General features: G+C 44.0%; 1 protein-coding gene across 1 annotated transcript in view; it reads right to left on the bottom strand.

The window, feature by feature from the left end:
- Rnf175 (ring finger protein 175) overlaps nt 1-13,610 on the bottom strand; it is a 47,773-nt gene extending 34,163 nt beyond the window's left edge. Inside the window, exons 1-2 of the mRNA XM_076864081.1 lie at nt 13,464-13,610; nt 2,313-2,350 (exon numbers count right to left, since the gene is read on the bottom strand). Coding sequence (XP_076720196.1) covers nt 2,313-2,350; nt 13,464-13,610 — 185 coding nt within the window. The remainder of the gene's footprint in view (nt 1-2,312; nt 2,351-13,463) is intronic.
- Between the last annotated feature and the right edge of the window lie 503 nt (nt 13,611-14,113).

Genomic DNA, 14,113 nt, shown 5'->3' with positions numbered 1-14,113 from the left:
CTATAAATTTAAGATAATCCCTTTGTACCTCATGGTATTTATGATGTAAGCACATGTTATTTGTAGCTATATCAGGAAAAAAATATATATATATTAGGCTGAGTCATATGAAACCGCCATTTTTTGAAAGTCAAAAGCAGTAGAATGTTGGTAATTTCCACCATTTTTGATAAAAGGATATCCTGCAGAAGGAGCCTATGCCCAAACGGGAGTATATCACCCATGGGGCAAATGAAAGCTCCAGAGTGAGCTTGTTGTATAAATTATTATACAACTATTATAGGAAGGAAGAATAGGCCTGAGCATTTTCTTAGATGAGCACAAATATTCAGATGATGGTTGGACTTTCAACTTTTAGTTGAACACTTAATTTTTTCACAGTGATAGAGAAAATGACTAAAATCATATGGCATCTGGTTTGAAGTCCTAGAATAGAAGTGACTTTGAAGAAAACCTATAGCAGTGGTTCTTGACCTTTGCTGCCAGTTAAAATCATTAGAAAGTCTTAACCCCCCAGTGCCTGTGCAGTACCCCAGATCAATTAAGTGATCTTTGCTGGGTATTAGGAGCAGGATTGTGTCTTCCACCTCCAGGATTCATGCTTTAAAGGTTCATCCCTGGTGTGTCACCTTGCCAGCCCAAACTCACCAACACCTTGATCTTGGACTTCAAGCCTACAGAACTACGACAAAGCCTCCCAGGCTGCTCCGTATTGTCATGGCAGCCCTGGCCAACTAATACAGATGATCAGGATGGGAGCTAGCCATTGGTAATCAATGTTTTAAAAATTTAAATTAAATTTATTTTGAACTGATACATAAAAACATAAAAATATGCAGATTAATGGAGTATCATGTGATGTTTTGATACATGTATACACAGTAAAACGTTTACGGCATCAGTCATTTTTAAAGCTTTCCATGTGATTTTAAGGGGCAGCCAAGATTGAGAGCCACTGGCCTAGAGGAAGAGAGAGGCCCAGATTAAACATTAGAGAAAGGGGGAAATTTACAAATGCTGCCAATTGCTTAGCATTCTCTCACCCGCAGCAGGGCAACACCATTAATCACAAAATCTCTTAAAGTGAACTTTCCATTTAGGATTGGTTACAGTATGCAGTTATCTAGTGTTTCAATCAGAAAACACTGCAAGGGAATATTCTGTGCCAAAACACTGATTTTTTTCTTAAGGCACTTGATGGGTATGTAATTGGGTCTCTCCTTTTCCAGCATTTCTATACAGTCTGGAAGTAGCCATCAGAAAAGGGCCCCATGCAAATCCCAGGGGTGCCCCCTGCTGGTGAAGACATAGAAATGAACCAGTAAACATTCCTGCTTCACTTCAGCTTCTTGGAGAAGGACCCTTTGAATGTTGCTGTGGGGAGGCATAAACAGGCAGACTGAAAGCCTTTCGTTCATCAAGAGAAGAAGCTGGAGTCTAGATCAGAGAATCGACTTGAATAAAATTACATGACTTTTAGTTACTGTTGAAAGCTGCACTCAGGAGACAGGAATGACTTCTAGAAGCTCATACAAAAGAAAAAACTCATTTGTCTCTCAGAAGAAAAGAAAGTGAAGAAAAATGAAAAGGGTACCAGAGGTTAGTTATGGTTTTTATACACACAAATCTGAAATAAATATTTAATATTCTGTGTAATTAATGGACTTCCAACTTATGCTATGAAGATTTAGGAGTGAATTCATTGTTGATAGAGAATATCACTTGCACAGACAGAAAACAAAATATGCTTTATGATATTAACTCACTTGTGTGTGTACAGATGCGTATATATACATACAAACATACACACATTGAAAGCACATAGCAAATGGATTAACCTATGTGGAAGAACTTCGAAGATCACAAATTGATATACAATGTAACAAGTATTTCCAGTTTTGAGTAGGGATACGTTCATAATTGATCACTGTAAGACAAAAAAGGGAAGAAATCTTCATTTCTCCTCTTTTTGTGGTGCTCACAGTGTCCAAGAGTCCCATTGTAGGTCCCAGCACATAAAGAAATTCATATGTTTTATGTGCCTAAAATAAACAGCCACTTGATACTGCCATATTTTGAAGAATATGTTAATCCAGCTTTGTGGAATTGCATGGATCACACTAGCAAACACATGAAATCCGTGCAGATTTGGTTTGAAGTACCTTTTTGCTGTAGCTACACAGTTTCCTCATTTCACCTTCCTTATCCCAGGAAATATACAAATGAACTGATGACTTCATTCAGTTTCTCAAACTGTTAAGATGCGAATCTAATTTTTAATAAAGCGATTATAAAAAATACTGATCACTTACTTCCACTCATCATCCGCAGAAAGCTTTGTGTGAGAGATCTGAAAAACATGAAAAACACCCTGTTAAAAAAAAAATCTAATTTTCTTAGCTTTTATTTTATAGCTTATATTTTAGAGCATTCTATGAGAAACCCAAACTGTTGAAAATAGCAATGTTCCCTGGAACTGGAATAATTTAGAATGAAAATCCTAATAAAATAAAATACACATTACAAGGTACAGACAGGGTAGCATGTATCCAAACATCACATTACCCCATTAATGTGGACATTTATATTTTATGTACCAGTTCAAAATAAATTTAATTTAAATTAAAAAAAATTACTGAAGGCTGGTTCCCAATCTGGAAATCTGTATTAGTTTGTTCGGGCTGCCATGACCTTATGGCACAGACTGGGTGGCTTAAATGACATAAACTTATTTTGTCATAGTTCTGGTGGCTTGAGGTCCAAGATCAAGGTGTTGGTGAGTTTGGGCTGGCAGGGTGAAGTACTAGGGAGGAAGCCTTTAACAGATGAGTTCTGGGGCTGTTATAAAACTGAAACAAAACAAACAAATGAATAACAAGAACAAAACTCCAGTGGTCAAGTCACCACTGATAAATATTTGATTCTGCTCCTAAGTCAGAGAACCAGATGTGGTTCCATTCCTGCCCTTGTGTTTTGGCAGATCACTGAAGGTCACAGAGAGTGGCCTCCCCTATCACAGGGACAGTCACTCCGGTTCCTAGGCCATGGTGTATGAATCCAGTATCCCTAAAACCAATCTGTTTTTCTGGTGTCTTAAATGATGCCAGTGAAGGAATATGACTCCAAGTTCAAGGCTTTAGAGGCCAAACGGACCAGAGGCTTCTGTGTCCTGGAAAATGAAGCATCACTTAAGAAGGGGTTACTGTGGCCTTGTGCCCTTGCAGATTGAGCAGGCATCAGAGAGACCATTCCCAGGACAGAGTCCATTCATGGGCTGCTTTCCCTTGGTTACTGCTAACTTACCATATTTGGTGATTTGAAGTCTTGGACACCAGTCACCAGAAAGACATAATCTTACAACTTTCATAGAGACCACAGACCACCTAACCCCTCGTCCAGCAATGTTAAAAGACACTCTTTCGAAGCCCAAATCCCCAGTGATGGCAAAGAAAAGGGAAAGCAAATAAAATATCTGTTAAACAAATCTGATATTAGCCAGATCTTCTCCCCCATGTTTTCTTCTTTCTCTCTGCCCAGATGGTGTAAGCCATCTGGGCAGAGAGAAAGAAACAAATGCCATCCACGGGTTACTCTAGGATCTGTCTGATTGGAGATACACAGGCTCCTCGGGAACATCTATGCTTCTGCCACAGGCATGAAGCATTCCCTTATAAAACAGAACAAGGCTTTGGATGACATGGATGAGAGTCACAGACAGGCTTAGGAGGGATCGGTACAACGCCAGGAAAACAGGACAGAGGTGGTGCTGTGATGGAGGCTGGCAGCTTCTCCATGGCTCCCTACCCACATGGTGGTCACAGCAGCCAGACTCAAGTGCCAAGTTCCAGCAGTAAAGCAACCTTCAGGTAAGAGTTGTACCTGAGTATCCTTCTTGGTTTCAGAGGCCCTTCTCTGCTGACTCTGCTCTTTAGGAGAAAACACTTGATGGGTTTGGAGCCTTGAGACATGCAGCTACCCAGCACCACCCACCACCACTGAGCTGGCTAGTTCCTTGAGTAACAGCCTTGGGCACGTCACTAATCTATGTTTGTCTCCAGATACTGGATATCGATAGAGTAACTGCTAGTTACTTCATTGCAATATTAGGAGCATAAATGAGACTGTACGAGAGTTTTGTAGAAAAGTGCTTAAACCAAGGGTTGATGATCTTAATAAAAGTTACAACCTTCAGGACTTCCTTCTTTTTTGTTGTTTGAAGTTCACAGTGCTTGGTATTGAATTTATGGAACTGGGTTTTTAGTTTCCTTAAGAGAAAAATTCCATTTGTATCTTACTAGTAAAATAGCCCTGGATATAACTGTCTCCAACTATCCATCAGATTGTAAGTCACTTTTTAAAAAATATTTATTTATTTATTTTTAGTTGTAGTTGGACACAATACCTTTATTCCATTCATTTATGTGGTGCTGAGGATCGACCCCAGGGCCTCGCACCTGCCAGGTGAGTGCTTTACCGCTGAGTCACAACCCCAGCTCTGTAAATCACTTTTAAGGAAGTTATAAGTGATAAGTTATTCTTTTGAAAAGTAGAAAAGTTTTAGAGGTGGAAATTGTAACCTGAAATTTTTCTTTTTTTGTTGACTGAAAGTAGGGACTTCCTTAGGTAAAGTGATATTGAAATCCTATTTCTTAGAGAATAAGTGAATTAGGATGACAGTACTGATGTTGGTGTTGGTGATGATGATGATATTCTTAGAGACATCCCTTGTCTAGTTATAGTCCCCCAGAGTACAGCATTTTCTCCTATGGAGGGGTTCTAATTTTGGGGAAAAGTTTTGTGACATATGATTTTACAAGTCCACTGGAAATCCTATGAGGATTTACTTTGGAAACGAAAATGACACTCAAATTCATTTGGAAATATAGCATATAAGGAGAGCAGGGAACATTTAGAAGAATAAAGCCTAGAGCCTCGGTTTATCAGACTCTGCAATCCAGAATAAAGGCCACAGAAATCAAGAGAAAGCAGAAGATGAATGAACAGCACACAGAGTCCAAGAATAGACTCAACTGCACATGATGCCAAAGTCACTTCAAATCAATGAAGAAAAGTGTACTGTTCATTAAATGGTGTCAGGACAACTGTCTAGGCATTTGGGAAAAACAAAGCTGGATCCACCCCTATCTCATTTCTTGCTTCAAAATAAATTTCAGTGGATCAAATATTTAAATGTAAGGAAGAAAAATCTTAAAAGCACTAGAAGAAAATATGGGTAAACATTTTCATGATATTGCAGTGGAGAAGGCATTTCTAAGCATGATGTAGAGCCCAGAAATGATAAAGTAAAACAATAAACAGATTTCAAGGACATAAAAGATGAAAGACAAATTAACCTGGGGAAAATATGACCTATGTGAGAAGCAGAAAGTTAATAAATTAAATATAAAAAGAGCTTTTTACAGTATAATAAGAAAAACATTTCCAAGGTCAAAGTACTTGAATAAGAAATTTACAAAAGAAATATAAATAACCAACATATTTATGGAAAGATGTTTAAACTTACTAATAACTGTGATTTTAAAAAAAAAAGCAAGTGAAAACAAGAACTTCCAGTGAAACATGGTAAATTGATATGGTTTAAATATGAAGTGTCCCCCAAAAGCTCCTCTGTTGATGCAGGGATGCTTAGAAGTGAAATGATTGGATTATGATAGCTGTCATCTAACAGTGGATTGATGGGTTAATAATTTGAATGGAATTCAGTGTGGCAACTATAGACAGGGACAGGTAGGGAGTAGCTAAAAGGAGTAGATCATTGGGACATGCCCTCAGGGATTATATCTTGTCCCTTAGTTGGTCTGTCTGTCTGTCTGTCTGTCTGTCTGTCTCTCTCTCTCTCTCTAGTTACCATAAGCTGAGCAATGTTCCTCCACCACATCCTTCCATCAAGGTGTTGTGTCTCACCTTGGGCCCAGAGTAATGCAGTCTGCTGACCATTAACTGAACCTCTGACACTTGGCCAAAATATACTTTTCCTTCTCTAAGTTGTTCTTGACAGGTATTTTGTTCACAGTGACTAACACAGAAACCAAGTATATGCATTTACCTCCTTTCCTTCCTCAAACACCACTAGAGTGACTGCAAAAGAATAAAAATAACATAAACCTCCAAGTACAAGAGGAGGCGGGGAGTCTAAGCAATCGGTTTTGGAAACTGGAAAGCAGACGGTCTGTGGACAGTGACTGAGAACAGAGGACGCTGGCACATGCGGCAGCAGGAGGTGCAAGGGAGAACCAATCATGCCAAGAACTTCAGGAAGGCAGACGGATTGCAGGACTTCTGGAAGCAGGTTCATGTGGGATTGATAACAAAGTGCATCTGAAAATCAGTGTAAAGTCCCCACACTGGCAGACTGCCAATGGTCAAACCCGAGCATGGGGCTCAGAGGTGCCTGGCATGCAGAGAGGGCAGACGGCACAGAAGTCCTCCTCTAAACCAAGAGAACCTAGCTCAGTCCTCTGTGGCAGCATCATCCCTGACCAGACTGCCAGGTTCTGCCCTGCTGTAGAAGACAAACCCAAAACAAAAATAATGTGAGTTTTGTTTGTCTTAGTTTTTTTTTTGTGTCTTAACATTTCAAATGTTTGGTAACTGAGTGAGTAGAAATTAGAAATGATGTAGGGATGATACCCCAGGGGAACTGGGATGGGGAAGGGGAGAATTCGCTGTGCTCTGCACAATGAAAGAGAGGGAGAGTTTTAAAATTTGTCTACTCCAAACCATCCAAAGTGGGTATTTAGTAAGACCAGACTGTCCCCCCAACAGCACGCCTCTGTTCTCTCCCCAGCAGTGGGGTAGTCTGGGAGCAGCTCAGAACGGCCTGGAAATCCTGAGTCTGAAAAGGAGGTGTGTGGCAGAGAGCCTACCTGCCATGGGTCCCCTGGGAGTCAACAGGGTCGGGCCTCATCCCTGCTTTAGGCACTAGAGTGGGCTGAACTATGTCCCACCCCCAAAGATATATCTGAATCCTAACTCCCATTACCTTATTTGGAAATAGGGTCTTTGCAGATATAATTAAGGATCTCAGGATGAGATCATCCTGGATTCAGGGTGGACCCTAAATCCAAAAGACTGGCATCCTTGTAAGACAAAGGAATGGGCCATACGCTATCCAGAGACACACAGACCCAGACAGAGTGAAGTCTGCGTGAAGAGACATGCAGAGAACGGAGTGATGCAACCACAAGCCAACAACACCTGACGCCCCCAAAGCTGGAGGAGGCAGCTTTGTTTTCTCTACAGTCAGGATGCTGCCAATATCCACACTTTGACCTCCAGAACTGTGCAAAGTTTCTGTTGTATGGTAGCCCTAGAAAACTAATACAGGCATGTTCAAACTTCTACCCTCTCAGTTCCTTGCTACCACCCAAGTTTGCAGTCAGCAGTGCACATAGGAAGCCTGTGGGTCTAGCACACTGTGAGGCTCATGAGTGGATGTGCAGGCAAGGCTGTAAGAGCAGACTGGTTTATAATAACTAGCCACGTGGCTTGGAGACCTCCACTTGGGCTCTTGGAGGCCTAGCATGTTAGACATGCACTTGTCCACTTGGCTTGGGCTACTGATAGCCAGACTCAGGCCTTGTGTAGGAAGACTGGATTTATTTATGGGGAACTATCCAAGTCAAGAGAAAAGAACTCTAGATATGCCACTCCTTGTTCTCCCATGAAAAGGCCCGGCCAGGTCAGCCATCAGCCCAGCCTGCCTGTCAACAAGCCCTCTCTGCCAGCAAGAGCTTCCAAACAGTGGACAGGCAAACAGCCAAAATTCACTATATATTTGAGAAAGAAGTTTCTGCAACTATAACGGACAAGAACACTGTATTAGTCAACTTTCTGTTGCTGTGACCAAAGTACCTGAGGAGGAATGGTTTATTTTGGCTCACAGTTTCAGATGTTTCAGTTCATGGTCCTCTGGCTCCCTTGTTCTGGACCTGAGGTGAGGCAGAATATCATGGCAGAAGGGTGTAGTGAAGACAGCTGCTCAGCTCTTGGTGGCTGGAAAGCAGAGGTGGGGTAGAGGGGGACAAGACAGTGTTCCTAAGGGCATGCCCTCAATGACCTACTTTCTCCAACCATGCCCCCATCTGCCTACACTTTCCACCCAGTAGTCCACTCAAAATATTAATCTATCAGATAGATTAATCCATCTAGAAGGTCAGAGCCCTCATGATCCCATCATTTCCTAAAAATCCCACCTCTGGACATTGCTGCCTTGCTTAACACAGGAGCTTTTGGGGTCATTCTGGATCCAAACTATAACAAACACCACGCTTTAAAGTCTATAGAAAAACCGACAAAAGTTCTCAAAATAAAAAACAAGAGGACAGAAATGAAACATCTCATGAAGGGATTGAAGGTAAATCAAATAGTTCTCTCAAAAAAAAATTTTAAAACTCTAAGAGAAGGGATATAGGAGAGAAAATATAAATTATGCAAGAAATTTCCAGAACTGAAAAATGTTTCCAACATGAAAAACTCACCAAGTATTCAGAACAATGGATGAAAAAGATCCATATCTTTGTCTTTCCTTTTGAGAAATCTATAACATTTTAAAAATGATAATGCAGTTCCATATTTATTGACATAGACTTCCATGACTCATTGTTATGAGATAATGAGCCTTCAAAATTGTTGTGCATAATATGAGCCAATTTATGTAAATGTATGGTTTCATAAAGAGACATCCAGAAGAAAAAGACACACAGAAGACATTACAAAAATGTTACCAGGAATGCTCCATTGGTGGGGACATACATTGGAATATTTACTCTCCTTCTTATACTTTCCTATGTTAAATATTCTACGTGAACAAGGACACCTAGAAAGAACAGTACAAAAGTGACTTTTTACTGTCTCCCCATTTCTTCACCTTTTGTGATTACTTGCCAAGTCCCTTTTTCCAATCTCTGTGCCATGATTTGATCTACCTCTCACCTCTTTCTTTGATTCAGCCAAATCTCACTTTTGAGCTCCCTTTGTATCTCCACTTGGATGTCCCTCAGATATGGGACTTAATCTGCCTCAAACTGAACACATTAATTTTTTTTACCCAAAGTGCTCCCATTGACGATGTCTCCAATTTCACTCAGTATTTCCACATTTCATCCAACAAACAGAAAACTGGGGCACCATTCTTGACCCTGTATCTCCAATCCATGACCTTTCTGTTGACCCTACCTGTAAATACTACCTCACATACATGTCCACTTCTTTCAGTCCCCTAGGGTTCTACCCATCCATTTTTCGTTCATTATTCATTCAGCAAATATGGATTGGCCACCTCCTGTGTGCTAGGCACTAGGTTGAGAGCTGGCTCACAATGGTGAAAAGGACAGGTGTGGTTCCTGTTCTCATGAATCCAGCCCATGTTCTAGAGAAAACAATGAACAATAAACAAACAATTGCCTAATGTAGTAACTTCCACGAAGAAAATAAACAGAAAGTGTGATAGAAGATAACCAGCAGGGAGAGGGACTATGGCTCTTCAGCTGGCTGGACTAGGGAAGGCTCCCTGGGCCCGAGGGCTGCATGGAGGTAGGCAGGGTGTCTCCCTGGGACCTTGCTGGTATGGTTTGGATGTGAGGTGTCCCCACAAAAGCTCATGTGTGAGACAATGAAAGAAGGTTCAGAGGAGAAATCGTTGGGTTGTTAGAGCCTTAACCCAGTCAGTGAATTAATCCCCTAATGGGATTAGCTTGAGTGGTAAGTGAAGGTGGGTGGGGTGTGACTGGAGGGGGTGGGCATTGGGGGTATGCCTCTGGGGTACTTATTTTGTATCTGGCCAGTGGAGTCTCTCTCTCTCTGCTTCCTGATCATCCTGTGAGCTGCTTCCCTTCTCCACACTCTTCTGCCACGATTCCTCAAGCCCTGAGAAATGGAGCCAGCTGTCTATGGACTGAGACCTCTGAAACCAAGAGCCCCTAAATAAACTTTTCCTCCTCTACAGTTGTTCTGGTCACAGCAGCAGAAAAGCTGACTAAAACACTTGCCCTCACTCTTCTCTTCTTCAAATTGTAAGGGTGAAGGCATGAAAAGCAAACGAATCCATATTGTTACCTTCCTGCTTATAATTCTTGTCAACATGACTCACAGGGACCTGTGTTTTCTCACCACTGTCCCTGCTCTAACCAACCAGAACATTCCTGTCCCCTGAATGCATTTCCTCCACCCCTAGTCTCCATGTGGGGGTGCTTTATTCCTGCTCATCCTTGGGCCCCACTTCCTCCAGGAAGTCCTCTGGGTCTGGCCCTTCCCATACGTCCATGGCACCCTGAGCATTGTCTCCAAACTGCACCTTTGATCATTTATTTACGTATCTGAATTGGCAGGAGGGCAGCCTGGGCCTTACCCCACCACTGAATCCCGACGTCTGGTGCAGCACACACTCAATATACTTGTGAAGGCCATCTTGCTGGCATGGCCTTCATCACCTGAGCTGCTTCTCCAGGCCAATTTCCCCACTTTCAACCCTTCCCTCACAAATTCCTTCTGTTAGAAAAATCTTTCTGAAACAAGTGGCAAAGACAGGACAACTAATTTAGAAGCTATTAATGTCCCTGTGGGGTGTGTGTGTGTGTGTGGGGGGGGGGCAATGTATTCATTGATAAGGAATTCATGTTATACCTTATGGAAAAATTAATATCAAACAGGTAAAGGCAGATTGAGGCATCCCAAAATACTAGGCCAAGAAAACATGGAAGACTTTTGATCCTGTGCAAGTTGCTATATCCTGCCATTGACATGCTGAGGGTTACAATTTTCATTAGAGCAGAACATTCCAGTCTCTATAGAGAGCTACCAGGCAATTTTCCCAAGAATTTCTTTGTTTTTGTTTTTGCTGCTGGGGATAGAACTCTTCTTTCCTCTTCTTTTTCTAAGAATATATCTACATATATTCCCCCCCTCCCCTATTGCTGGTGCATGCTTGGCAAGTGCTTTACTCAGCTCTGAGTGTATTCTTTTTTTTTTTTTTTTTTTTTTTAGTTGTAGACAATACCCCTATTTATTTATTTTTATGTGGTGCTGAGGATCGAACCCAAGCCTTGCATGTGCTAGGCGAACACTGTACTGCTGAGCCACAACCCCAGCCCACTAAGTGTATTCTTTAAGTCACTCAATCCCTTTCTTATAAGATGGCTTGCTATCCTGTCTACACCAATCTAAGTTCTTGAAAAATAACTGATATAATCCCTTTCCCCACTTGAGGATTTTTTGCCTTTAAAACTTGTTTGAAATCTGTAAGACCCCAGAATATATTCCAGCCAGTCGGAAATGTCTCTTGAGCTGCAGTTCTGCTCAGTACAAGTAAACTCATTGTTTCTTAATTGTGCCTCAATTTCTCTTAAGAGCCAGGAAGAGCAGGGCTGCCAAGGGAGGGGTATAGTTTACTCTGAGGCAGGAAGTTGATTTTCTCCCTTTGGTAGAACTTAGAGCCTGGAAAGCAGGTCTCGGACAAGCCCACGAGGGAGCTCCTAAACCCATGCTTCCTGCTCTTGGAGGAGTCTCAAAGTTTCCTAAGGTGTAACTCCTTAGGATGTGGTGGAAGGAGGATGGAGAATAGGGAGATGAAGTCTGAACAGCTGGGGCTCCCCAATCATGAGGTTGTACATTACTAATCATTCATTCACCCACTTATTCATTTAACAAATATGGAACTGAGGCCTTGCTATGTGTCAGATTAGATTCCTGATACTGGAACTATAGCAGCTAATAAGATAGACCATGGTCAGCTCTCCTGGAACTTGCATATTGAAGGCCCTCACAATCAAATGTACAATTAGGCATGCTTTGGGTAGCATTAAAGGTGGTGAAGGAAAATAAAAAAGAGAATGAGGCTGAGAGTGATGGAATGCTTCTATATGTTGGCTGGTCAGTAACTATACTGCTTTTCCTTTTAGTATCCTCAGCTCTTCTCAAATTTTAAGTGCACAGTTTCACCCTGGGGTCTGGTTAAAATGCAGATTCTGATTGAGTAGGTAAACACTGGGGACTGAGACTACATTTCTTTTTTATTATTATTATTTTTTAGTTATAGATGGACACAATACCTTTATTTTATTTTATTTCTTATGTGGTGCTGAGGATCGAACCCAGGGTCTCGCATGTGCTAGGCGAGAGCTCTACCACTGAGCCACAACCCAGCCCCTGAGACTGCATTTCTGACAGGCTTCCAGGTGATGCTTTGACTGCTGGTCCCTAGGTCACATTATCTTCCAACATGGGATTATAGGAAAAGCTGTGAGTCCCTTCTAAGGCAGAATTGAGAGGGGTGTACACCTCTGGAGGATGGTGGGCAAGGCAGAGATGCTAGCTTTGAGTTAGGGCAAACATCAGCAAAGTTGATAGTGCCTCCTGGGAGGCAGGGTCTCAATCCATAGCCCCTTTGCATGATACTGGTTTGAAATCAGCGAGAGTCATGGAGCTTCCTTATAGGTTCTCCCATTCTAGAAAAGAAACCCCACATGCATAGTTTGGTACCCAGGGTCCTCCATGGCCCGACTCTTCCCGGGTTCATTTTAAGTATTCATGAACTCTGGGTTCCCGCTACCGTAATGTAGAGTCCCCCAGCCCTCATCTTTTCCTATGACCAATCCCCCAGAAATTTTTTCACCCCCAAACAACGTAGTGCTTCTCTTCCATCCTTCTGGAATTCTAACTCCCTCTCAACACCATGTGGTCAGATCCTATTTGTTCTTCAAATCCAGCTCAAACGCCACACCCACTTCATGGAACAGAAATTCTAGAACTCTTTGCCCCAGCCTGTTTTGAGACACTAATACCTTCCCGTGAGTTAGTTTTGTTCTTGCTTTAAGGATGTTAATTCCCGAAGAAAGGCCCATCTCTGGATTATATTCCCTTCGTCCACCCCGGCATAGCTCCTGTATCTGGTCAGAGCCTGCGAATTGTCCTACGAATTAAAACTAAAGTAGGATTGGATATGTGTTCACCACTGGTGGGAGGAGGAGAGGACTAACCTAGTGGTTCTCAAGACATCAGCTGCACCTGCTGGAGCTAGTTACACAAGCTAATTGTGATCAGCCTGAAATCCAAAGGTACCCACCAGAAACCCTGGGGACAGAGCCCAGCAACCGGTCTTTCAAGGAGCCCCAGGCGGATGCTGACGCACGCTCAAGCCTGGGCACCACACAGTTCGGCCAAAGGCCCGAAATCCACTCCTCACCCTCCCTCAGTCGCCCCCCTTCAATGACCCCTTACTCTGGGCCCCTGGGGGCTACTGCCCAGGAGAGAGGCAGCCAGTGTGGAGGACAGGAATGGACGGGGTCATCCTGGAAGCCGCAGGGAGACGTTGAGGGGAGAGGGATGGAGCCAAGGAAGAAAAGCAACTGGGCGCCGGGAGGAAAGGAAGAAACGGGAGGGGATAGGCAGTCCCCGGGCAGCAGCACCTGCCAGAGGTCATCGTCCCTGTCCAGGGCCGGCCTCACCGTGTGGGCGGCGGGACTGGGGACCAGCTGCGCGAGCCGCCCCGCCCCGGCTGAGCCCCGGGACCCTGGCCGCGCCTCCCCGGGCCGCGACGGTACCTGCTCGTGCTGCGGGGACGCCTCCAGCACTGCCGCCTTGCGCGCCGCCATGCCGCCTTCTCCCCGCGCTGCCGGGCTGCGGGACCCCGGTGTCCTCCGCTGCTGGTGGGGACCCAGCGGGCGGCCCCGCCCCGGGCGGCGCGGTGCGGCTGCGGGCGCTGGCGGCCACCGCGGGGCCTTGGGCACGCGCTGCGCCTCCTCCGCAGTGGAGCGGCTCACAAGGGGCGTCGCGGTCGCCCGGGGCGCCCCGTGGGACCCCGGCCTCGCGGTGGAGAAGCCATCCTGTCTGCGGGGTCTGCAAGGAAATGTCCAGCAACCCGCCCCGCCCCGGGAGCTTGGCACGAACCAGTGGTTTGGTTATCAGGGGTCAGGGCTGGAGGAGGGGTCAGGGACAAGTAGGTAGCAAGAGAAACGTGGGGTACAGAGAGTGAGAAATAGAAGAGAGAGGAAGAGAAAGAAGAGGGAGGAGGGAGGGGGAGGAGGGGGGAGGAGGGAGGGGGAGGGGAGGAGGGACGGAGGAGGGAGGGGGAGGGGAGGAGGGACGGAGGAGGGAG

The sequence above is a fragment of the Callospermophilus lateralis genome, chromosome 8, assembly GCF_048772815.1.
Source record: "Callospermophilus lateralis isolate mCalLat2 chromosome 8, mCalLat2.hap1, whole genome shotgun sequence".
NCBI lineage: Eukaryota > Metazoa > Chordata > Mammalia > Rodentia > Sciuridae > Callospermophilus > Callospermophilus lateralis.
The sequence above is the reverse complement of the archived record's forward strand: the minus strand, read 5'-3'. Positions and strand labels throughout refer to the sequence as shown.